Source organism: Quercus suber, unplaced genomic scaffold, assembly GCF_002906115.3.
Source record: "Quercus suber isolate HL8 unplaced genomic scaffold, Cork oak 2.0 scaffold_53, whole genome shotgun sequence".
Lineage (NCBI taxonomy): Eukaryota > Viridiplantae > Streptophyta > Magnoliopsida > Fagales > Fagaceae > Quercus > Quercus suber.
Window position 1 is genome coordinate 708,704 of NW_027069518.1, and position 25,711 is coordinate 734,414.

Here is a 25,711-nt window from a genome sequence, read left to right on the forward strand (position 1 = left end):
AAAAAACAATAAAAAAAAAAAAAAAAAAAAAAAAAAAAAAAAAAAAAAAAAAAAAAAAAAAAAAAAAAAAAAAAAAAAAAAAAAAAAAAAAAAAAAAAACACAACTAAATCCAACAACCCCACCCAGCCACACTCATATTTTCCAATCTTGGTATCTCTCAATTTATATGATTTTTGGTTTTTATTTCTGTTTTTTCCCTTTTTTTTCTTTTTTTGCATTTAGTTAAAATTCATAAATTAATTTTTTGTTTTTAAAAGATGACGTAGCATTTTAAAAATCCTAAATAAAATATTAAATTATTATTTTAATGTTGATGTCAGCATTTAGTGTGCTAGCGATGCACTCCGTTTGCTACGTAGACTATTTCCGTTTGTGAGATGACGGTAAGGACAAAAACTAGATCGCTTTTTTTATTTTAGGGACTAAAAGCGGTGAAAATAAAATTTATGGACCAAAGTAGGAATCGCCTTAAAATGTAGGGACGAAAATGTGGTTTTCGCCATAAGTTTACCAAAATAAGGTCAGAGGAAGACATCATCTCAACCCAACTATTTACTCAAAGTTCGTCTTGCAAGGATTTCCTTTTGGAGTTCATGATAAAAAAGTTTTTGTGATTCAGACATGGCACATGTATCAACCATCATAATTCTCTCATCCTCCTTAATTCTTTCAATACGAAGTCTTTCCTTTTCAATATTAATTATTTCATTCTCCCTCAACTCTTCCCAGCATAATTTTTCCATTTTGATACAAAGAACCTCTTTTTCTTGTGCACACGATTCTTCAAGAAATTTCATTTTCTTTTTCAGATATTTCGTGACTTCTTTGTCAGTATCTTTTCTCTTTCAATTGGGCTTTTCAGCTTTCCTACCTATCGGTCTCTAGAAATCCATAGTGTCATCAAGCAAGACATCGTCCCTCCCGGCTTGATCTTGATCTATTGAATCCAGTGTTTGAGGTAATTCTTTTCTCAAAATTTCCCTAGGCTTATTGAGTGTCCACTTTGGTAAATTCTTCAACAAGAACCAACAATGTTCGAATTGAAAATTGCACTTGTATATTTCTTTAAACAAGTCCTTGGTGTCAATCTAAAAATGAAAAAAGTATTAAGCAATTAACATTTTCTTGAAAACATTGCAATATAAGACAACTGATACCGTCATTTGTTCAGCGGTAGCATTTGGATTCTTTGCTTCAACTTTAGCAAAGACCTCACAAAATTTACTCGTCTCCCTATTAATCACTCCCCATCGACTCGTTAGGGAGACAACAGTATGTGTAGAATCCTTCTTGTGATCGTGGAAGTATTTGGCGATTTTTGTATAAAATGGGGCTTTGTTGTTTTGGTCATTATCAACTTGTTATACAATAGTTGTCGCTAGGCAGATTACTATAGTGCCATTTAGCATTCTCATTTCCAACTTCCTTCTTAGCGTCAGTTTTTTTTCCTTTTCATATGATAAGTTTGTTGGCACTAATGAAGCAACAACCTGTGTGTGCCTAGTTATTCACAACAAGCAAAATGTATCCTTTTCATAGTGGTCGAATGTTGGTTCTTTGCTTCAATTCTGTTTTCTTAAGTGCAAGAACTTAGTTGTTCAAATGGATTCTCAAAATACTGTGGACATAGGACTCTCCCAGATGTTATCTCCTGTTATTGGTCATGATAAGGCAAAATTATGGCACACAAGGCATCCCCCACTCAACCCGTCGGCTTCACTCAGAATGGAGCCTACGACTCATGCTGACGGGCTAAGCTATAAAGGAGGCTGACGAGCTAAGTTATAAAGGAGGCTGAAGACCCTGAAGCTGACGGATCATAATAAGCTGTCGTGGAAGGAGGTCTGCGAAGAATCCTAAAGGGCAGATTCCCCTATGAGGCTGACAACCCTTCCTGACTGAAGGGAATGAGACAAACTGACGGTCTTAAAGCCGACGGGTCTAATAAAACCATGACTTGGCCACCACGCATGAATAATAAAGAGATGACTTGCATTCCATGTTCAATGTTAGAGTCCTATAAAGAAAGGATTCCGCAATCTATGTACATAAGGATTCCTATAAGGAAAAGACTTCTACTCCAAGAAAGAGAGGTCCACCCTCTACTACTATAAAAGCCTCAATACCCTCAAAAATCAAGGTACGCATAATTCACCCCTCTCTAGCACTCCAGAGTTGTAACAAGTTCTAACTTGACCTTCGGAGGGTATTTGGCCGGCACCACACCGGTGCTCTCTGTTAGGTCTTCTTCTTTTTGTTGTGCAGATGTCGTTTTGAGGGTACAAGCATTGTGCAACTCACTGGTGATATTTTCGGCATCATCAATTGGTGCCGTCTGTGGGAAGACATTTTGTAAGCCATAGCAGACGCTTTCCGGACAAAAGAATTGCATAGTGATGACTCGCTCAATGGTAACAACGAACAACGTTCAAGGAGACGAACCACGTCCAGCTACACTCGAGAGACAGGTGCAGACTCTCACTGCAGCCGTGGAATGCCTCACTAAGCAGAACAACGATCTGGAGGAATAGTTATGCCAGAAAAATGCAGGTCACGGTACTCAAGAGCAGGACCAAGAAGGCACCAGTGCCGATAGAAGAGAACAAGAAGGGCCGGAGAGCAGTAATGCTCCAAGTAAACCGGAGCGCCAAAATTTGAGCATGCCATCCCTCACGGATGCAACTCAACCACATGTTACTACAGAGATACAGGTAATAAAGGAACAAATGGAGATCATGATGAATGCCCTCAAAGGACGGGTATCCAGCGACCTTGACGATCTGGTAAATCGCACCGATTCACCGTTCACTACGGCTGTTAATTCCTTCCCCCTACCACATAAATTTTGCATGCTGCATATAGACAGTTACGACGGAGTGAATGACCCTCTGGATCACCTAGAGACCTTCAAGACCTTGATGCATCTTCAAGGGGTAGCGGACGAAATCATGTGTAGGGCATTCCCTACAACGCTGAAGGGACCCGCAAAGGTATGGTTCAGCCAACTGACGCCGAACTCCATCAGCACTTTCAAGGAGCTAAGTGCTCAGTTCACTACACACTTTATTGGGGGACACAAGTATAAGAAGTCCACGGCATGCTTGATGAGTATCAAGCAACGAGAGGACGAGACGATGAGATCCTACATAACGCGCTTCAATAAGGAAGTACTATCGATCGACGAAGCCGACGACAAAATACTTGTAGCAGCCTTCACAAATGGGTTGCGAAAGGGTAAGTTTTTGTTCTCCCTACACAAAAACGACCCGAAGACCAAGTCGAAAGTACTCTACAGGGCCACTAAGTATATGAATGCCGAAGACGCGCTGCAGGCCCGGGAGGAAAAGCCAAGAAAAAGGGAGATGCAGGAAGATGCACGACAAGACCAAGGGCGGAAGAGGCCAAGGACAGGAGATCGAAGGGATGAAAGGCATTCTAAACCCCCGGGGGGAAGATTCACAAGCTTCACCCCGCTTACCACCCTGATAGATCAAGTCCTAATGCAAATCAAGGACGAAGGGGCTCTGACCTTTCCTAGAAAGCTGAAGGGAGATCCTAGCAAGCGTTCTAGAGACAAATATTGCCGTTTCTACCGAGATCACGGTCATGACACAGCCGATTGTTACGACTTAAAGCAGCAAATTGAGGCCCTCAAAAGACAAGGGAAACTACAAAAGTTTGTAAGCAAGGAAAGAATAGATCCACCACCTCAAGAACAGCTCCCCCGATGGGATAATGACCGTCCTAGACCTCCCATCGGTGACATAAGGATGATTGTAGGAGGAACGACTACCGGATCATCCAAAAAGGCTCGGAAGACGTATCTCAGGATGGTCCAAAACGTCCAGCTGACGGGCTCAGTACGAAAATTAGCACGAAGAGAAGGCCCTGTCATCGGGTTCTCAGAAGAAGATGCGCGACGTCTTCACCATCCGCATGACGATGCGCTTGTTGTCAGCCTACAAGTAGGGGACTACAACTTGCACCGAGTGTTGGTCAACAATGGGAGCTCGGCAGACATCCTGTACTACCCGACATTCCAACAGATGAGAATCGACAGAGAACGATTGATCCCGACGAATGCCCCACTCGTCGGCTTTGTAGGAACAAGGGTGTTTCCCCTGGGCGCGATCACATTATCTGTAACAGTAGGCGACTATCCTCAACAGATCACGAAGGACGTGATGTTCCTCGTGGTCGACTATTCATCCGCCTACAATGCTATCTTAGGGCGACCAACCCTCAATTCATGGAAGGCGGCGACCTCGACTTATCATTTAATGATTAAATTCCCTACCGAATACGGAATGGGAGAACTACGCAGAAATCAGGTGGCCGCACGCGAATGCTATGTGGCTATGATGGAAATGGATGATCACCTCCAAGCCATGAGCATAGAAGAACATCGGAGTGCAACGGAGCCCGTTGAGAAGCTAGAAAAAATACCCCTTAACGACTCCAGACCTGACCAAACAACAAAGATTGGGACCCTTGCAAGTTCCATGGTTCGACAAACACTTATAGCCTTCCTCAAAGAGAATCGGGACGTATTCGCCTGGAGTCACGAGGACATACTAGGAATAGACCCTTCAGTCATGGTGCATAAGCTGAATGTGTCACACTGCTTTCCACCCGTCTGGCAGAAGAAGCGGGTGTTTGCCCCAGAACGAGATCAGGCCATAGCTGAAGAAGTTTGCAAGCTACAAGAGGCAAACTTTATTAGGGAAGTCTACTACTTCGATTGGTTAGCAAACGTAGTGATGGTCAGGAAAGCTAGCGGGAAGTGGAGGATGTATGTAGACTTTACCAACCTAAACAAGGCGTGCCCCAAAGACAGCTATCCCCTCCCGAGAGTTGACACTCTGGTAGACTTTACAGCTCAACACCAACTGTTAAGTTTTATGGACGCTTTCTCCGGTTACAACCAAATCAAGATGCACGAAGCCGATCAAGAGAAAACTTCGTTTGTAACCAGCCAAGGCCTTTTCTGTTACAAAGTAATGTCGTTTGGTCTAAAAAATGTGGGTGCAACATATCAAAGGCTTATGAACAAGATGTTTGCACTGCAGATCAGGAGGAATGTCCAAGTCTACGTAGATGATATGTTGGTAAAAAGCCGAAGCAAGGAAGATTACTTGGAAGACCTCAGGGAAACATTCGACACTCTTTGCTTTTACAACATGAAGCTGAATCCAGGAAAGTGCACCTTCGGGGTGACGGCAAGAAAATTCCTAGGATTCATGGTTTCCCAAAGGGTCATCGAGGCCAATCCGGACAAGATCCAAGCTATAATAGAGATGGCACCATCAAAAAATGTGAAGAAAGTACAAAGCCTCAATGGCAAGATAGCAACATTAAATAGGTTCGTCTCAAGGGCAACGGACAAGTGCTTACCCTTCTTTCGCACACTGAAGAGATCTTTCGAGTGGACTGTCGAGTGCCAACAAGCATTCGAAGAATTCAAAATTTATCTCTCTTCCCCACCACTGTTGAGTCCCTCGCAACCAAGTGAAGAACTTTTTCTCTATCTTGCCGTCTCCCCAGCCGTCGTCAGCGCCGCCTTGATCAGAGAAGAAGAGAGAATGCAGAAACCTGTGTACTACACCAGCCGGGCGCTACACGGAGCCGAAGAAAGATATCCGCCCATGGAAAAGCTCACATTTGCGCTAGTTACGGCAGCACGCAAACTAAAGCCGTACTTTCAAGCCCACACGATGATCATCCTAACTGACAAGCCTTTGCGACGAGCGATGAGCAATCCTAAAGCTACTGGGCGATTGGCACTATGGGCTATAGAATTAAGCTAGTTTGACATCCAGTACCGCCCCCGAACCGCCATCAAAGGACCGGTTGTTGCAGATTTCATAGCTGAGTTCACAAATGGCGAGGACAGGGGGGCCGAAGAATCTCCCCAATGGAGCATACATGTAGACGGATCCTCCAACAGGCAGGCTGGGGGAGCCGGCGTTGTACTACGGTCACCCGAAGGAGACACGATCGAGTGTATGGTCTGCCTTTCCCTACCACCAACAACGAGGCGGAGTACGAAGCTCTGATAGCAGGGCTTGACCTCGCCAGAGTTGCAGGAGCCGAAAGAGTGATCATTTATTGTGACTCTCAAGTCGTGGTCAACCAGATAAATGGGGATTATGAGTGTAAAGGCAAAAAAATGAAGAAGTATCTGGACCAAGCAAGGGGGAGGGTAAACGAGCTGAAGGCCGAAATTATACAGATCTCCTGGGGAGAAAACGAGCAAGCTGATTGCCTAGCCAAAGCCGCTTCAGCCGAACATATGGCCACCCTTGGTAATGTACTCTCCTTCGTTCAGCTCTCTCCACTTATAAATTCTGTCGATGTACAGGAGCTTAGTTCCGAAAGCAATTGGACTGCGCCATTAGTTTTCTACCTGAAGAACGGTGTATTACCAGATAGAAAGGAAGCTACAAGAAAACTGAAGGTCCAAGCAGCGAGGTTCGTTCTGATAAGAGACGTCTTGTACAAAAGATGTTTCTCCCGCCCCTACCTAAGATGCTTAGGTCATGAAGAAGCAGACTACGTCATGAGAGAGATGCACGAGGGAATCTGCGAAAACCACTCAGGGTCAAGGTCATTAGTGCACAAGCTAGTACGAACGGGGTACTCTTGGCCAACCATGCAGAAGGATGCCAAGGCCTATGTAAAGAAATGCGACAAATGCCAAAGGTTCAGCAATATCATCAGACAACTACCTGAAGAACTTACCCCGATGACAGCACCATGACCGTTCGCTCAATGGGGACTAGACATCATGGGGCCGCTTCCTACAGCAATACGACAACTGAAGTTTCTAGTAGTAGGCATCGACTACTTTACAAAGTGGGTGGAAGCTGAAGCCTTGGCTACCATTACGGAGAAGAACATACGTAGTTTCGTCTGGCGATGTATAATATGCAGATTTGGCATCCCTAGAGTCTTAGTCTCGGACAACGGGAAGCAATTCGACAATGACTCCTTCCGGGATTTCTGCTCGCAGTTGGGAATACGGAACCACTACTCCTCCCCCGCCCACCCTCAAGCCAACGGATAGGTCGAAGTCACGAACCGATCCTTGCTGAAGATTATCAAGACTCGGCTCGAGGGGGCAAAGGGTATATGGCAGAAGAGTTGCCGAGCATACTTTAGGCCTATGGGACTACGGCGAGGACACCAACAGGAGAGACACCGTTCCGACTGACATACGGTAGCGAAGCAGTCCTCCCAGTCGAAGTCGGTCTCATAAGCTACAGGGTGCACAACCATGATGAAAGGAAAAATGACGAGGCCATACTTCTACAGCTCGATCTGGTGGACGAAGTCCGGGCAGCGGCAGAACAAAGGCTCGCACGGTACCAGGACCGCATGTCCAAGCATTACAACTCTCGGGTCAGACATAGAGAGTTCTAGGTTGGAGACCTCGTTCTAAGGAAAGTTATGGGTGCAGCAAGGGACCCAACTCAAGGAAAACTTGGCCTAAACTGGGAAGGACCTTATCGAGTCATGGGATGGCAGAGGAAGGGCACCTACCAGCTGAAGACACTGGACGGACAGAAGTTACCACATCCTTGGAATGCTGAACACTTGCGAAAGTACTACCAGTAGAGACGACGACGTGAAGAGCAACACCCCATTTTTTTTATTCATAGTTCACTCAGATTTATTATTTACTTTTAAGTATTTGCTACAATAAGCCCAAGGGGCAGGTTTTTTACTTTGTTTTTGCTACAATAAGCCCAAAAGGGCAAGTTTTGTTTTTGGACTACTTTTTATATAGATGCATGGCAATAAAAGGAGTTTATTCAGAACTACTGAAGTTTCTACTTACAAGTTCAAATTCACAAAAAGTTGACGACCTTGAATCCACAAGAAAAATGGCCAAGTCCACAAGATGGACGAAGCTATACAGCTGACGGTCTAATAAAAGACTGACGAATTGGCCAAATCCATGAAATGGACAACCAAAAAGCTGACAGTCTAATAAAAGGCGTTGGCCAAGTCCAGGAAATGGACGATCAAAAAGCTGACGGTCTAATAAAAGATGTTGGCCAAGTCCACAAGAGGGACGAACCAAAAACCTAACGGTTTAATAAAAGACGTTGGCCAAGTTAATAAATATGGACGAAACCTAAAGCCGACGGTCCCACATGAGTGACCTCATTTCAAAAAGTAATAAATTATCAAAACATGGTAAGTCCATAAGGCGGACGACCTTGTCCCTGGATAATAGAAGGCCGTTAAAACTCCTTAAAGCAACAGATAGAAAGTCTATAACGAAGACAAGTCCTTAAAGTGAAGGAACCTAACATAGACAAAATCATCAAAAGATGATAGGCTCTAGGAATATCCCTAAAAGAATGACGACGGTCCTCAGACATGACAGTCCCATCAAAATTACGATTGAAAAAACGACAGTTCGCCAAGTCTATATTAGTCCCCTAAAAGTGACGGTCTCAACCAAAGAATAAAATAAACAAGAAGCCGATGGACGACTTCACCTCAAAGGGCAAACGACTTTACAATAAGTCAAAGCTGATGGCTTCACTAAGCTAACGGCTCTAGTACTAATAGTCGAAGCTAACAGTATTAATAAGCTGACGGATACACAGGTCCGAGGGTATGTATAAAGATGACTAGGCTGACGACCCCAACCTATGACTGGGAAGTAGCCTTAGCATCTACAAAGCAAGAAAGAGAAGCACACGGACAAAGTAGCTGTACACAAGTAGGTCAAAAGCGACAGTTACTAAAGCATTGCAAGCAAGAGTACATTACTCATAAGTCAAAGCCCAAAGGGGCACTTAAAAAAGTTGCTTAAGTATTACAAATAAAAGCCCAAAGGGCACTTAAAAGAGTTGTTTGCAAAATGGAGCAGAAGACATCAATTACAAAAAAAAAAAAAAAAAAAAGGGGGGGGGGGGGGGGGGGGGGGGGGGATCCTCAGGGTTGTCATCGCCAACTGTGACGGCATCATTAGCAAGCGTCATTGGCGGGGCGTCATCCAGGGTGATCCTAGATAGGTCCAGCTCAGGAAAGGCTGACGCCACTTGTCTAAGACAGTCATCGAATCCTGTCCCATAGTATCCACCGCAGGAATCAATAAAAGAATTTGACGCCTTAAATTTCTGGACCGCGTTAGTCTTTGCTGTCTCCACCTGATTACGAAGAGTCGTCAGCTCTTTCTCTAACTCATCCTTCTGATGACTCGCCTCTTCCAGCTTTTACTTTACTTCTTCCAGCTCAACATTCAGAAGGCAAACGGCCTCCTTGTACTGAGCCTGTTGGTTCAACAAGTTGGTATTGTGCTTCCTAATGTGATTAACAACCCCCTCCTTAGCCACACAACGGTTTTGGAGCGCTTTTACGCGTACTAAAGCCTAAGAAGGACACAACCGTCGGTCAATAAACGAAAAGAATAGGAAACAAGGGTAGCTATAAAAGATGGCTTACCCGTGCCAGGTCAAAAATGGCTGACGCCCCCAAATCCTTCGTTCCTATCTGAGCGCATGGGTCTATATCCGTCGGCTTTATAAATGATTTTACCTCCTCAACAACATAATCCTTGTACGTCAACAGGTAACGGGGCCCCTCCAGGACAAGACTGGAAGGAGTCATCACACCCTTTCTTGCTTTGTGAACTAACTTGGGGGTTGACTTCTTTGGGGGCTCATTCCCAGAAGTAACAGCTACCTTTTTAAGGGGACGGTTGTCATCCCCGTCGGGTTTCCTTTTCAAGGAACCCTTAATGATGATTTTGGGGGTTGACGAGGTTGTCATCTCCCTCTTTGCCATCCTTTCCTCTTTTTGACGGGCAGCGACAGCCCTTATCCATTGCTTAACTGCATCCATCTCTGCAAAAGAAACACATAAGAGGAACTGACGGCAAAAAGAAAAGAAAAGAAAAGGGGGAGCTGAAAATAACGGGACCATATGATCAAGTTACTCATGATGGCAAGAAAATTCTTCTAACTTACGAGCCTTAGGCGTCGGTTCGGGACCCCCGCAGTATGTGGGAAGAGTGTCAAGAGTAATTAAATCTCGATACGATCGCTCTTCTAAGGGAATCTCTAAAACCCGACGGAGAAAATCTTCCTGCTCTTCGGTTATTAGGGGACGAGTGTTGGCTGAAAAAGAAAAGCAAGTTGACAACGTTAAAACCATTCAAAAACAGATAAGTTATTACATGAAAAAAAAAAAAAAACAAACTTGATAGGGACAAAAGTTGACGGCTAAAACCTGAATCCCTGACAAACGCCCAAGTATTATCAAAATAATCGTGAGGCATCGTCTCTCATTCTTCTTGACGGTACACCCAATCCGTTTCTTTAACAAAAAAGAACCTACTCTTCCAGGCTCTATTAGTATCTGGCATCTCAGACACCAATCTCAAATCCTTCTCCCTGACGGCAAAATGGCACATCCCCTTGGAAGAAGAAAGGTGTCGGGGTCTGTAGCAATAAAAGAATTCATCTAAGGAAAGCTGATGGTGTCCTCCACTCAGATGACCCCATAATATCTTAGCACCTATAAAGATCCTCCACGAGTTTGGAGCAATTTGACTAATAGATAACCCAAGAAAATCAGCCAGCTGACGGTGTAAGGTTGTCAGGGGCAGTCTGAGCCCCGCAGCAAACATGGCATCATACATACCAACATCTGCAGTTCTTCCCGTATAGCATTTTTCACATTCCCTAGGGAGTCAAATGGGAATATGGTCGGGGATTTGGAAATGAACGCGCAACTCTTTGAAAATTTTATCAGTCATTTTTGGAAGAAACTTATTTACGGCCCACTTCTCAGGAAAGATGAAGGGACGGTTACCTCCAGGACTTCCAGAAATCCCTTCACAGGATTCCTTGTCGCCTTCATCCCCGTCACTACTCCTCTCTTCTTCCACCTCAACTTCACCCTCCTCACCTACTACCTCCTTCTGACCTTCGTCTCCATGACTTTCTACCTCCTCGTCAGGAGTTTGGGCTGACGCCTCTCTCTCTGACGACTGGGAAAAGCCCCCGGACTCATCACCTAAACCAAATACCTCGTCATAGCCCGTTTCATCGCGAACCGACGACTAATCACTCGACGCATCACTTGACATCTGACTACCTACAAGTGACGAATTTGTTCTAAGAACCTAAGTTGACGACCTCGCTATAAAAAATTGATGAAAATAGAGCATGTACAGAGAGAAAGGACTTATAAGTTTCTCGAAACAGGTGAAGATTTTTGAAGCGACGGCAGAAACTCGGGTGACGATGTTGAGGAAGTCGACGGAACAAAAGCGACGAATCTTCTCTCCAGGAATCAGTAAAAATAAAATAGAAAAAGTGGGGGAAGAAGTGGGTTATATATAAGGGGAAAAGGCGCGGAAGATGAAGCGACGCCCTCGTGAGCCAACCAGAGTACGTCACGTGTCCGTGCATTTAATGATTGGCGGCTCGAGGAGTCACCTTTGAGTTATTTTCTCTCTCCTGGCTTAAGTAACAATTAACGATGAAAGAATACTCCATAACCTGTCAGTTCTAACTGACGGAGATATGGAGTAGGGGGCAACTGATAAGGCAAAATTATGGCACACAAGGCACCCCCCACTCAATTCGTCAGCTTCACTCAGAATGGAGCCTACGGCTAATGCTGACGGGCTAAGCTATAAAGGAGGCTGACGGGCTAAGTTATAAAGGAGGCTGAAGACCCTGAAGCTGACGAATCATAGTAAGCTGTCGTGGAAGGAGGTCCGCGAAGAATCCTAAAGGGCTGATTCCCCTATAAGGCTGACGACCCTTCCTGACTGAAGGGAATAAGACAAACTGACGGTCTTAAAGCCGACGAGTCTAATAAAACCATGACTTGGCCACCACTCATGAATAATAAAGAGATGACTTGCATTCCACGTTCAATGTTAGAGTCCTATAAGGAAAGGATTCCGCAATCTACGCACATAAGGATTCCTCTAAAGAAAAGACTTCTACTCCAAGAAAGAGAGGTCCACCCTCTACTACTATAAAAGCCCTAATACACTCACAAATCAAGGTACGCATAATTCACCTCTCTCTAGCACTCTAGAGTTGTAACAAGTTCTAACTTGACCTTCGGAGGGTATTTGGCCGACACCACACCGGTGCTCTCTGTTAGGTCTTCTCCTTTTTGTTGTGCATGTGTCGTTTCGAGGGTACAAGTATTGTGCAACTCACTGGTGATATTTTCGGCATCATCAGGTCACAATTTGGATGCTGAGTTGGATTTACTCTTTATTTCTCTATAGTTTTGGCTTCTCAACAATGCCATCTTCTTATTGATCTGAATTACTATTACTCGGATTGAAAAGACTACATAATTAAATGAATGCAGGTGCAGACCTTACTGGTTAATGCATGCAGTTGAAGCTTGCAGCCATGTTCTAAAATATTGATTTTAATCTTTTCAACATTTTTCAGGTATAAGCTTCCACTGGATTAGTTACCCCTGCCTGTTTTGATAGAACTTCAAGATGTCCGGATGAGATTGTTAGGAGAATTCGAGTCACTGCATCCTATGAGGACCCCAGTTGGAGTGGCATGTTGCTTGAGACATATGATACTCAAACTGATCAATTCAGAATTGCTTCATACTGCTGGTACAATTGTTAAACTACTACAAAGTACAACTTCTATTATCTGCATTCAAAGAAAGCACTGGATTCATTGCTTTCCAAAGCAATTCTCTGGTTTTTAAAAAAATGTATTTCCTCACTCTTCCCTCCATTAATGTTGACGCTTTAAGCTCTTCTTTCCTTCGATACAGGAGCTTTCGCCACAAATATATTTCTTGGACACTTCAAAACCTTTCTAATTTTGAAATTCTCCTCAGATGTTCTACTTCTCCTTCTGCTGAGGCCCCAGATTTTGTTTATAATTTAAGCAGGTATAGTCTGATTAAAATAAATCTTGGATTTACAATCTTTACATTAGTACGTTTTGGGCTTAAAGGGAGGGGGAAGGGAATGGGACCTAGTGACCTCTGCTTCAGGAGGCATGGACCCCAGCCAATTGTGCCACCCTTTGGAGTCCTCAGTCTGTGACATAACCGTCTTAACTAGTACTTAATAGGCAATAACTTTATGAGCATTACACAATTTGCATTTTGGATGCCACTATATGATAGCCATTGACTGGATAGAGAACAAGATAATTTAAGAATAAATAAATATATTGGTTTTTGTGTCTTTAATAACAACCCCTGCACCCTCAACAGAAAGGGAAAAAAGGGCAAAATTTGCCAAATAATAGATTTTTAGAAAAAATTTTGGTGCATGGCATGCGGATGAAAGATTTTAGTTAGTTGGACTATTTTTGAAAATCGAGTTTAAGAAACTCGACTTCCAACCCATTTTTCTTTGCTATAAGTCTGAAATGGATCAAAAAAAAAAAAAAGTGGAACTCGAGCCTAAGAAACTCGAGTTCCAATTGTACAGAACTTGAGTTTCTTAAACTCGATTTCCACTTTTTAAATATAAAAACAGTCTAACTTACTAAAATGTTTCATCCATGTGCGTTTTTGCAAAAAATTTTCTAAAAATCTATTATTTGGCAAATTTTGCCGGAAAAAAGGGGGGTGGCATGTATAATGCAATATTTTTCTTACACACGCACACAAACTGCAATCAAAATGTAATAAAAAAGAATAGAAATGAAAATGAGATGCAACGAGGGATGAAGACTTTTTAAGAAACTTGCAGCACCTATATTTTTGTTTTCTAATCAATTGTTGTTGAAAACTTGCAGCACAAACTGCAATCAAAATCTTATAAAAAAAGAATAGAAAAGAAAATGAGATGCAGAGAGGGATGAAGATATCTTGTGAAAAATGAGATGTATCCCGTTTTGTTGGAAACTTGCAGCACATATATCTCGTGAAACAATGATTGGTTAGAAAATAGAAATAGTTTTTGATTTTATAATTTATTTTCTAAATTTTCCTTTTCAGGCGGTGGGAATATCTGATTGAACACCCAGATTGGAGAGAAACCTTTCCTAGAAAGCAACCACGAGTCTTCAAGAGAGCCGGGATGGAAGATGGAAAAGGTGCTGATTGCGATTATGAATTTCTTGGCACAACCTTTATGAACAACTTTATTTTTTAGATATACTATCACAAAAAGTTGTTCACAAAGGTTGTGCCAAGAACCTCATAACCTTTATGAAAAACTCCATATGAATATTTCCAGTTTGGGTCGAAATCATAGTGATTCTTCCAGGCACCTAAGAAACTTGCATGTCTTTAGTTTGAAGATGACAAAATACAGTGACAATTCTGTTTGTTACACAAAATCTAATCTGAACTCTTATCTTGTACTAGATTACATAAATTGGTGTGCTATTTTTCTGAGTTTGCCAATCTGGATATGGAAATCATACTGTACATTGATCTAAATATGTGACTAGTATGGAAAATTCATAAGACGTTTTATATAAGCTAAGATATTATGATTACAAAATTGCATAATAGAAAATACAAAGGAGTGGAGTGAATAAAAGAGAGAAGACATTTTTCTAGAATCACAAAATACAAATTAGGGCCTAAAATAAACTACTACCAAAATAAGGTCACAAAATACATACCAACTGCCTAAAATAAGTTATTACCAAAGGTCAGAAGAAGACATCATCTCAACCCAACTTTTTACTCGAAGTTCGTCTTGCAAGGATTTCCTTTTGGAGTTCATGATAAAAAAGTTTTTGTGATTCCGACATGGCACTTGTATCAACCATCATAATTCTCTCATCCTCCTTAATTCTTTCAATACGAAGCCTTTCCTTTTCAATATTAATTCTTTCATTCTCCCTCAACTCTTCCAAGCGAAATTTTTCTGTTTTGATACGAAGAACCTCTTTTTCTTGTGCACACGATTCTTCAAGAAATTTCATTTTCTTTTTCAGATATTCCGCGACTTCTTTGTCAGTATCTTTTCTCTTTCGATTGGGCTTTTCAGCTTTCCTACCTATCGGTCTCTGGAAATCCATAGTGTCATCAAGCAAGACATCATCCCTCCCGGCTTGATCTTGCTCTATTGAATCCGGAGTTTGAGGTAATTCTTTTCTCAAATTTTCCCTAGGCTTATTGAGTGTCCACTTTGGTAAATTCTTCAACAATAGCCAACAATGTTCGAATTGAAAATTGCACTTGTATATTTCTTTAAACAAGTCCTTGGCGTCAGTCTAAAAAACAAAAAAGTATTAAGCAATTAACATTTTCTTCAAAGCATTGCAATATAACACAATTGATACCTTCATTTGTTCTGCAGTAGCATTTGGATTCTTTGCTTCAACTTTAGCAAACACCTCACAAAACTTACTCGTCTCCCTATTAATCACACCCCATCGACTCGTTAGTGAGACAACAGTACGCGTAGAATCCTTCTTGTGGTCGTGGAAGTATTTGGCGATTTTTGTATAAAATGGGGCTTTGTTGTTTGGGTCATTATTACCACCATGATGCACGGCATCGACGCTAGTATTAAGCCATGCCAACACAAGGAGCTTGTCTTCCTCTACGCTGAAATTGCCACCCCGTTTTGATTTCTTAGCAGGAGTGACAATTTCAGCCTCGGATGGAGAATCTTGTACAGACATTTATTATTGGATTTGGATTCGGATTTGTGGGCTACCTAAATCTAATCAAAACCAACAAAGAGTGAATTTTTCATTAATTACGAATAGAACATATAAAACATTGAAAAAAAAAAGTTGGGATGAATTTGAATTAACAATAGAATTGGGGGAAAGTTTTCTGCTATTCATGATAATAATGATAATAATTCATAGTTCAACTGAAACGAAGAAGAAGAAGAAGATGACAGAGATAAGTTTTTACCGTTGAATCGGCGAAAATGGAAGCTGAGATGAGGCAGAGAGAATCGGAGAAACCCTAGAAACCTGCTGATATGTGAAGAGTAGACGGTGAGGAAAAATGATTTACCTGTTCCTGTTGTATCAGTCTATAAATAAAGGGGAATTTAATTACCTTTTTACCCTTAAGGGCTTAGAGCATTGGGCCCCAATTGTAAATTTATAGGATCAAAACCATAAAAGTTTGCATTATCCAGAATTATAATTGTAAAAATATTTATGCTATGCGTGTTTAAGCAAAAATATTTTTAAAAAAATGACTCATTTTTTAAAAAGAATTTTTTTATAAAATTATCTCATTTTTCATAAAGTATTTAATATTCAATTCAAATCAAATTACCTTTGAATTGTGTATGTAATATCCACTATGAATATGAATTCCATTGTAACTAGATTCAATTTAAGCTCTTATTGTGTTGAAGCAGACCACAAGGCCAAATCACATAAACTTCCTCATTTTTTTCTCTTTTCTATATCACTTTATCACAAATTTACAGAATTTTCCATTAAACATGAAATATTATATGTTTACTAACCATTTTTTTTTAATGCACTTAACATTAAAAACAAATAAAAACAAAAACATTATTTTAAAATTATTTATAAGTTGGGGATTCGATTTGAAACTAATGAAAAAAAAATATAAAGTTTAATTGATAATAACTTAATTTTTTGTAAACATATGGTTTAATTTAAAATATATAAATTATATATAGAGATTCAAAAGTAATTAAAAAAAAACTGTTGGGCCTTATGGTCCCAATTGTCCTAAACCCCAATAAACCCCATAGGCCTAACCTAGCGAGAGCAGCCTATTGACTCAGCCCCAAAACAAACGTCATTCACGGCACACTTTAATATTGTTCTGGGTCTCTGTCTCTGTCTCTGTCTCACTCTCACAGACACAGAGTCTCAGCCTAGTACTTCTTCTCATCAAAACGAAGAGGAACAAGCTGTGCGTGCATTGCAAGTCAAGTCAAGCCAAGCCAACATTCCTCCCTCTCTGTCACCGACTCACCGTAACTCACTCTCACTGACTTGGGTTCATTCTCCAACTGGGTTGGATTGTGTGATGTTTCTGTTACATATTGTTTTTTGGTTTGATAATTGATAAGCTCTGTAGAGACTAAAAATTGCTCTGCTCTCTCTGTCTCACACTCACTTCCTCTCTGCTCAAAACAAACCATTTCTCTGTATGCCAATACTAAAACCCATTCTTATTTATTTGATTTTTTTTTTATCCATCTTTTTTTTTGTGTGTTTTCCAAATATGCAGATATTCATGGGTGTCATTGATATCTACAACGCCTCCTCTCTGTGCTTGACCAAACCCAACACTGGTTTTCAAAATTTTGTGGTGCCTCAATCTCAATCCCACAGACCCAGTTGCTTGATTCAAGGAAACGGCAGGAGGGTCGTTGCTATGGCTTCCACTGTTCCTTCTTCGATAGAACATGTCAATGAGGTTCAACAGGGCTTGACTGGTGACTCCTTTATTCGACCCCATTTGAGGAAATTGTCTCCTTATCAACCCATTTTGCCTTTTGAGGTATTTTTCTCAGTAACCCTTTAATGTTTTCTTTTGTCTGCTTTTGCTCATTTAGTTGATTTTTTAAGACAAAGATTAAGTCTTTTGAGATTGTGGATGATTTTTGGCTGTGGCAGTAGTTTGTTATGTATTTTTATGTGCACAATCTTATTTAGGAGAGTAATAACAAAACAAAATCAAGTTTGTTATTTTATTTTTTATAAATCAATTGTTACAAGAAGTTGGGGATTAAAACCCTAGTTCTCCTCATCAAGGAGACTAGACAATGCCATTGAACTACAAGGCTCTTGGCAATAACAAAACCAAGTTAATTAGTATTCGGCAGTGTTGGCGAGCAGGGGGATTGATGTTTGAGGATTTCGATCTTCTTCTGCCTATACTATGCTAATGGTGTAACTAAAGTGGGCCAAGTACCAAACTTATAAAAGTGATGTTAGGGACTACCTTTAAAGCCAAAAGAAACCTTTACGCAACCAAAAGAAACCAATTTAAGGGTCATCCACATTGTGTCACACAACATAAAGACTATGCTAACAGAGGTGCTTTTCTTAAACACAATGATTAGTGATGGTTGACCATCATAAGGCTTTACTGGATACTCCAACCTCATCAGGTATTCTCACTCACCTAGTTTCAGCAAATAATGAAATTTGAATGTGGCAGTCCACCTTAATAAAAAGCCCTTGCACTATGACCCAATATGGCTATATATTTGTTCAAAATCACTACCGGCTTGAAATAGTATCATATTGTTGATTTCTTAATTGAAAAGGGTTTAGCACAAGAGGTCTACTACATTTTCTATGGAAAAATGGCAGCTATATATAATCAATTTAATAGACAAGTGGTGTTTGTATACTTATTAAAAAGCTTAAAACAAGGAAATAAAATTTCATAGAGAATGGTGTTTGTTTCTCTCTATGATGGGGTTGATTTTTTTAAGTTAAATGAGATGTTTTTCACTTTTAGTTTTATATGGTTACGGCCCCCAGTTACAATGTCACTTTAGTGGAAATCCATGTTCATTCATAATCTGATATCCAGATTAATGAATGGTGTTTTTTGGTACAGGTTTTATCAGCCCGTCTTGGAAGGAAGCCTGAAGATATCATCAAATTAGATGCGAATGAAAACCCTTATGGTCCTCCTCCAGAGGCAAGTTGTATGTGACATTATACTTTTGTTTTGTGACTTTGGTTTTGTTGAAGATCCTTAAGATATGTTTATTCAGTGTTTACTAGATTTGAAGACAAAGAAGAGTCCTGTCACTGTCTTGATTGCAGGCACCATACTGAGTGTTAATTTCTTCCTAAGTAGAAATTCAGATTGTTTGTAGGTTTTTGAAGCTTTGGGCTCAATGAAGTTCCCATATGTCTATCCAGACCCTGAAAGCCGTCGCTTACGTGCTGCCCTTGCAGAAGATTCAGGACTTGAATCTGATTATATTCTTGCAGGATGTGGTGCAGATGAGCTCATTGATTTAATTATGCGGTTAGAAATTGAAATTTTGTATTTATATAATTTTCCAAATTATAATGCCCTTAAGTATCTAATTATGTGCCTAAACTCAACAGTCAAAAGTTCCTAATCTTGTGTAGATTTTGTTGTTGATGAATATATGCTGCAGTTGTGTGCTTGAACCTGGTGATAAGATTGTGGACTGCCCTCCAACCTTTACAATGTATGAGTTTGATGCTGCAGTTAATGGGGCACTTGTTATAAAAGGTAAAGATAAGATATCTGCTTTCTTCTAGTCTCTTTCACCATGTTGGAGTTTCTAATATTTTATTTGTTTCATTAATAAAAATTCTTTATATTTGGTCCCTAAACATCCTTCATTTCTCTGCTTGCTTTTCTTTTCATTTGACTGTTGCATCATATGTGCATAACCTCCTGCAATTTCATGTTTTTCTGCAGTCTCCAGAAAGGCAGACTTTAGCTTGAATGTGGAACAAATAACGGATGTTATTGAACGAGAAAAACCCAAATGCATATTTTTAACATCTCCTAACAATCCAGATGGGAGGTAATTCTCAATTGTTTCTTTTCTTTTTGTATATTTGACACAATTAGTTTACTTGATTGACTTGAGGTCTCCAGCATGTCCTTACCTTACTTCCCAGTAATAAACATTCTAGCACATTTGAGAGAAGGACAAACTCTGGAAGGGCACATTTATGAAAAGTCGAAGTATCTGCACAAAGCTTTCTTCTATTGTGGACTTACAAAACTAGTTAGTCTGAATTTAGGCTTTGATCCATTTAAGAGATGTTTATGGTATGGTTTGGGAGATTCAATCTATTCCTTTAACATGTGTGTTAATATTGGTGTATGATGCAGATATGTCCATTTTTAGACAGAATAAAGGATTTTTTTTTTTATATCTCTCAAGGGTTATTAACTGAATATGCTCAGATTGTGTTGGTGCTAGACTAGAATTTAAGGTGTGTTCTATTAATTACTTGTAGAATGAAATGCTAAGGAGATCTGATTGTAGAATACATAAGGGCCTGGATGACGAGAAAGAATGTTAATAGAGGTGTCCTCTACTTGTGCGATCTGACTTTCAGGCTTTGAACTCAGTCTTTAGTTTAGCGTGGTTATGCTGTTCTGTTGTAATGAGTTTGTAGACAGTATTTAAAAATAAAATGTTTGAACTTTATGCATAATTTCTAGTCATGTAATTTTGTCGTGACGTATTATGTTTCCATGCTACTTACCATATGCAGTGTAATTGATGATGAAGATCTCTTGAGAATCCTTAAGCTTCCCATATTAGTGGTGCTAGATGAAGCATACATTGAGTTTTCAGGGATAGAATCAAAGATGAAATGGGTGAAGAAACACGAGAATCTAATTGTTCTTCGGACATTTAGCAAAAGAGCTGGTATGTATATATTTTAATGCCTTTTCTTTAGAGTCAATTATTTTGGAACTTGCTTGTCACCCCAAATTATTCTGTTGTGGTAGCATCAATCTTGTTATTGAATTGCTAATACAAGATTTATTACCATCTGCGGTGTGAGTTATTAGACTTTATTAAATTGATTTGAATTATCTGTTATATGCTTGTAGGTCTCAAAGAATAAAATAAGAGTTCTTGACCCCATACACACAAAAAGGAGGGTGGGTGGGGTAATAGAAAGATTACAACAATAGGTTGGGAGAGAATGAGAGGAGAAACTCAAAGTTCCCCGACAGAAATAAAATAAAATTAAGTCCCCAAAATTGTATCAAGTTCATTGACATGCTAGAGATTTGTTTTGCTGTTTCTTAGCATTAAGATCGAAACTTGTGTTCCTGTAGTGAGAGCTTTTTACCTTTTCTTTGTTAGGGTAAATTACCCCTAAAGTTTGGGAGGGTTTGGGTTTTACTCCCTGAAATTTTAGAATTTGGATTTTATCTCCTGAAGTCCCAGTGTTTGGATATTAGACTCTGACGTTTTAAAATTTAGATTTTACTCCCTAAATTTTAGAGTTGTTTGGATTTTACTTCTAAAATTTTGGGGTGTTTGGATTTTATACCTTGAAGTTTGAATTTGGAGTGTAAAATCCAAACACACCTAAATTTTAGGGGGTAAAATCCAAATTCTAAAACGTCAATGTGTAAAATCCAAACACTTCCAAACTTCAGGGGATAAAATCCAAATTCTAAAATTTCAGGATGTAAAATCCAAACACCTCCAAACTCTTGGTGTGTAATTTGCAATTTACCCTCTTTGTTATTAATAAGTTGTGCTTGGAATCTAAGAACCCAAAGCAAAACCTAGAATGAAGGATATTTTATTTCTTAGAGAATGTACCTGTTTTTATAACAGATGCTTGAAATGGTAAGCTAATCACTATGGAAAAGTATATTTGCATATTTAAAACCACACAATTTTAGTTGCTTTCTTCAGTTTTACAGTTTGTTTAATAATACTCTTATTACCTATCAAAAAAAAAAATACAGTTTTAGACCATGATCGTGAATACTGTTGTACCATTTGCCTATTTAACTAAAAAGGGTCATACACAGTGCACAAGACTCCTGCTTCTTTGGGGTTTGGGAGAGGTGGTTAGTAGGAAGCTTACCCTCAATTTGCCTACATACTGGTTTTGTTTAATCAAAGAATATATATATATATATATATATTTGTTTTGCAAATGCCCAAAGCCACCAAAACTAGCTGTAATGACTACATGTGCAGACACCAAAATTGACCTGTTAAAGATATTTAATTTTGTTGGACTTGGTTGATTGTGATTGATGTTGATTCACATAGATTGATGCTATAAAAGAGATTGGATTGCTATTTTAGTTTTATTTTTCTGTTTTCATCACTTTGTGTTTATTCTAAGCAAATCCTATTTGCTGATTCCTAAGTTTATTCTTTCTTTTTCGGTTATGTTAGTTTTCCCCAATCTCCCTTCCCTTTTTATTTCCCGAACACATGTTCCCGACTTCATTGTCCTGTTTTGGTATTAGAATAAACCTTGATCTAGTTTTCTAACAAAACCATGGAAGCTGTCACAACTGCCACCCTCCCCAAAAACGATAGTCCTTAATAAGAATCCAATAATCACATAATCCGAGACACCCACCATCCAACCATCGTCAACACGTGATCCAAGATCACCCCTCCATCACCTCCTATAGCCAAGCTCAAAATCAGTTGATTGACCCACCCCCAAAGAGCTCAAATTCCCTAAAACCTATGCTTTTCAACTGCTAAATATAATGCATCAACTTTGATTCATCTCATACAAAAATCCTGTCAACCACCATCACTGATGTTTACCTTCTGCCAAAATCCCTCCTAAAAATGAAAACCTCTCATCACAACAAAGACCAAGCCACTTGTGACAACCATCAAAAGCCTCAAATACAAACCCCTGCTGTCCAAACATTGCTTATATCCTTGCAAATGTAACAAGGCCCAATCACTGCACAATCAAATGCAAGTATACCGTCTTTGCTGTTGGGTCCCCTACCACTTCCCACAGTCTGTCGCAAGCTCCATGTCAACTGGCAAATCCATCGGCCTTATGATTGTGCTGCTGAAATCAAACACAATCCATAGATTACAGCCTCCATTTTACTCAGTCTAGTACTACTGCAGCTCCAAGCCACCTATGGCTTCAAACGTCGCTCATGAGCCCTCCATGCATTGGCGATTAAACTTTCCAGGTCCCAATGTGCTGCCACTGTCACTTCTGGTATCTATAATTTGGTCTCGTTATATAATGGAAAAGGAAAGGGTGTTTTTTTATTTAAAAAAAAAAAAAATCCCTTTTCAATATTGTGAGTGTTATCTAGATGTCCTAAACTCATTTATCTATTGACTAACAGGCACCTTGTAATGTACCATAATTATGAAGTAGGATTTGTCCTTGAAATATTAATTCCTATGCTTTTTAGTTGATAATCAATTTAACTCCCTGTATTTACTGGTTTGGGTTCAATATGGAAGGTTACATTTTACAAATGTTTATCATACCATTGTGATTCTTCATATTTATTTTATTTTTAATTTAATTTTTTATATTTACTTTGAAAATATTTTACCTTCTCTTCTTGATGTGAAATGTTCAGAATCTTAAATTGCAAATGAACAACTGGTGCAGGTTTAGCTGGACTTCGTGTGGGATATGGAGCATTTCCTTTGAGTATCATCGAGTATCTTTGGAGAGCAAAGCAACCTTATAATGTTTCAGTTGCTGCTGAAATATCTGCTTGTGCAGCTTTGCAGAATCCCACATATCTTGAGGTTAATTCTTGTCCTATTGGGATTGTCCATATTTATACTAATAAGTTATGTTTAGGCATGATAAAATCAGTATTACTTCCATTCAATGCCATATCTGATATGAATCAACAATCTCTTAACAGAAAGTGAAAAATACGTTGGTACAAGAAAGGGATAGGCTATATAATCTTCTTAAGGAAGTGCCATTTCTCAATCCATATCCAAGCTATTCTAACTTCATTCTTTGTGAGGTTGCATCTGGAATGGATGCTAAGGTGTTGAAGGTATGCAGTTTTCTCACTTACAAAATAAATTTACACTGCTAGATGACTCTGTGTGTATAGTCTTTCTTCTCTATTGTTTTGCATATGATTTTTTGGTTTAGTTGTCAAGATAATGCTCTCTCTCTCTCTCTCTCTCTCTCTCTATTTAGGTTGCAATTAATTTAGGATGAAGTCACTTTAAGTGCCTGATGTTGCTATTTAGGTTGCAAATTAATTTAGGATGAAGTGCTCTAATCAGAATTATGAGTTGACTTCATAGGAACTGGGTAGGAAAATGGATTGAAATGTTGATTATGGACTTGTTCCTAAAAAGCTGTCAACAAAATTTATTGTTTTATCATTCTCCCAATAAAATGTTTCTAAAAATAGTTCATAAACCAATGCCCTAAGAACATTGGTTAACATTTCCCAAGATATTATTGGGTTTGAGTTAAGATGGTTGGGACTTGGAGTAGGAACATTGATTTAAAGTTTTAAACATGGCTAATAAATTAAATAAGTTTTGACCGACATTTTTTTGGTGTGTGTGTATATATATTTATACACATTACCGGTATTCTCAAAAACGGTATGCTGGTATGTTTCGGTACCAAAATATCCCGTTCTAGTGACTAAACCGAAATGGCTTCCAAAACGGAATTCATAAAGCATTGAACCAGCTATCCAGTCTTCTTTATTTGTTCTTGTTCTTTCCTTTTAAAGCTTTTCTACAGGTTACTGCTCATTTTGCTTTGGAACTGTTACACTGTCACTAAAAAAGAAGAAGAAGGAATTATGCTGATAACCTTATTTTGGTACAGGAGGACCTTGCAAAAATGGGTGTAATGATCCGCCACTACAACAACAAAGAATTGAGGGGTTATGTTCGTGTATCTGTTGGGAAGCCTGAACACACAGGTGTCTTGATGGATTGCCTTAGACGCCTGTCTTGATTCTTTGCCTGTGCAGGGGCATCATTTTAGGGAGCAGAATTTGATTTGAAAGGTCAAAATTGAAATTGTATTTTTATTCTGCTTTGAACTGTATTATAAAATCGCACAATATTTAGTTTGTGGTTGTGGAGCACGAATGATATTTTGGTCAGTTTGAGACCTTTTGTTGTGGAAAATGGGTTATAGATTTTTGCTCTTCTCTAGATTGTACTCTAGTTATGGTTAAACTTTCTTTGATAGAGAACGAGAGAGATGCTCAATTCTTTGTAGATTTGTAGTCCATAGTGCTTCCTTAACCTTGCTGTGCAATTGGGTGGTATGTAAACGTTTTATAAAACATTGCTAGCATGAGCTCTTATGTTGTGATACGCTGTTTATTGTGTGATCTTGAATTTTGAAAGCATGTGAATTTAAATCTTGTCCTACAGCAGGGGTGTATACCAAGTTAATAAGGATTTATGAGGGAATACAAGAAGGTCTAATCATCCTTTCAGGGTTTCACATAGACATCCAACAATATGAACAAACTAAAGTGCACACACAAAAGAACAGGGAATAACCAATGTAAATGTAATTCTTTTCGTTTCCTCAAAATTTTCCTGCATTTCTCGTCACTCCAGTTATGGATTGTATTCTACAAGTATAATGCAGACATCAATGATATACATGGAAATTTGACAAAGTTTCACTTATTCCTTATTATTTACTTTAGACAAGTATCCAAATTCTACCTTAATCATAATTGCATCCCCTTTATGAAACATATCTCTTCGAACATACTTAATACCTATATTGAATGTGAGCAATCATCACTCTCTCTCTCTCTCTCACACACACATACATTGTGGTCTTTTGGCCCACCGTTGTTGTGCTACGAGTTTCTAGCTGAAGATATCTCATTGGCCGAACTTTCCTTACTAAGTCCCAAGCAGGATCTTAGTCCCTAAAGATTATGTTCTCGTCTTTCTCTTGTGTTTCACACCCCAATTTTTCAAACTCCCAATACCATATCTTCTTTCCCCTTTTATACTCTCTTGTTGGCGAAGCCCTCATGATGATAGTATCTTCCACATGTGTGTGGGACCCACTGCTTTAAAGGTTAAGTTGACTATCTGGGTCTATAGCATTGTTTTTGCCTATCAAATTGGTTATCATAATAGATGAATTCAGTGCTAGAGGATTGAAAAAAAAAACTATTTAGACTTTTCAAGTATTTCTGTTTTGTCAAGTGTTGTTTTAGAAGTATTATTTAGTAAAAATGGCCTCTAAGATTAACGAATAACATTTTCTTTCATTTGAGGCACTGTGATAGATAAATGAG

At 39.4% G+C, this 25,711-nt stretch overlaps 2 protein-coding genes and 1 long non-coding RNA gene across 4 annotated transcripts in view; 2 read left to right on the top strand and 1 right to left on the bottom strand.

Moving 5' to 3' along the window:
• The window catches only part of LOC111988581 (uncharacterized), an 18,239-nt gene extending 4,176 nt beyond the window's left edge, over positions 1 to 14,063 (top strand). The window contains exons 2-4 of the long non-coding RNA XR_010628484.1: positions 12,448 to 12,626; positions 12,794 to 12,913; positions 13,976 to 14,063. This is a non-coding gene — a long non-coding RNA (uncharacterized LOC111988581). The remainder of the gene's footprint in view (positions 1 to 12,447; positions 12,627 to 12,793; positions 12,914 to 13,975) is intronic.
• Positions 14,064 to 14,478: 415 nt separating this feature from the next.
• LOC111988590 (glutathione S-transferase T3) lies at positions 14,479 to 15,970 on the bottom strand. Its single transcript, XM_024020381.2, has 3 exons — positions 15,863 to 15,970; positions 15,277 to 15,662; positions 14,479 to 15,207 (listed from the first exon to the last, which is right to left on the bottom strand). Exons 2-3 carry the CDS (start codon positions 15,619 to 15,621, stop codon positions 14,659 to 14,661), a joined length of 894 nt encoding a protein of 297 aa, XP_023876149.1. The 5' UTR covers positions 15,622 to 15,662; positions 15,863 to 15,970; the 3' UTR covers positions 14,479 to 14,658.
• A 757-nt stretch (positions 15,971 to 16,727) lies between these two features.
• LOC111988574 (histidinol-phosphate aminotransferase, chloroplastic) lies at positions 16,728 to 24,758 on the top strand. Of its 2 annotated transcripts, none has more exons than XM_024020368.2 (10): positions 16,728 to 16,916; positions 17,174 to 17,446; positions 18,518 to 18,601; positions 18,783 to 18,937; positions 19,074 to 19,171; positions 19,364 to 19,472; positions 20,176 to 20,333; positions 23,053 to 23,195; positions 23,318 to 23,458; positions 24,259 to 24,758. In XM_024020368.2, the coding sequence occupies exons 2-10, from the start codon at positions 17,180 to 17,182 to the stop codon at positions 24,388 to 24,390; spliced, it is 1,287 nt and encodes a 428-aa protein (XP_023876136.1). In that variant the 5' UTR covers positions 16,728 to 16,916; positions 17,174 to 17,179; the 3' UTR covers positions 24,391 to 24,758. The 2 variants fall into 2 exon arrangements, with proteins under 2 accessions (XP_023876136.1, XP_023876135.2); XM_024020367.2 differs by lacking the exon at positions 16,728 to 16,916 and adding an exon at positions 16,948 to 17,090.
• The last annotated feature ends 953 nt before the right edge of the window (positions 24,759 to 25,711 follow it).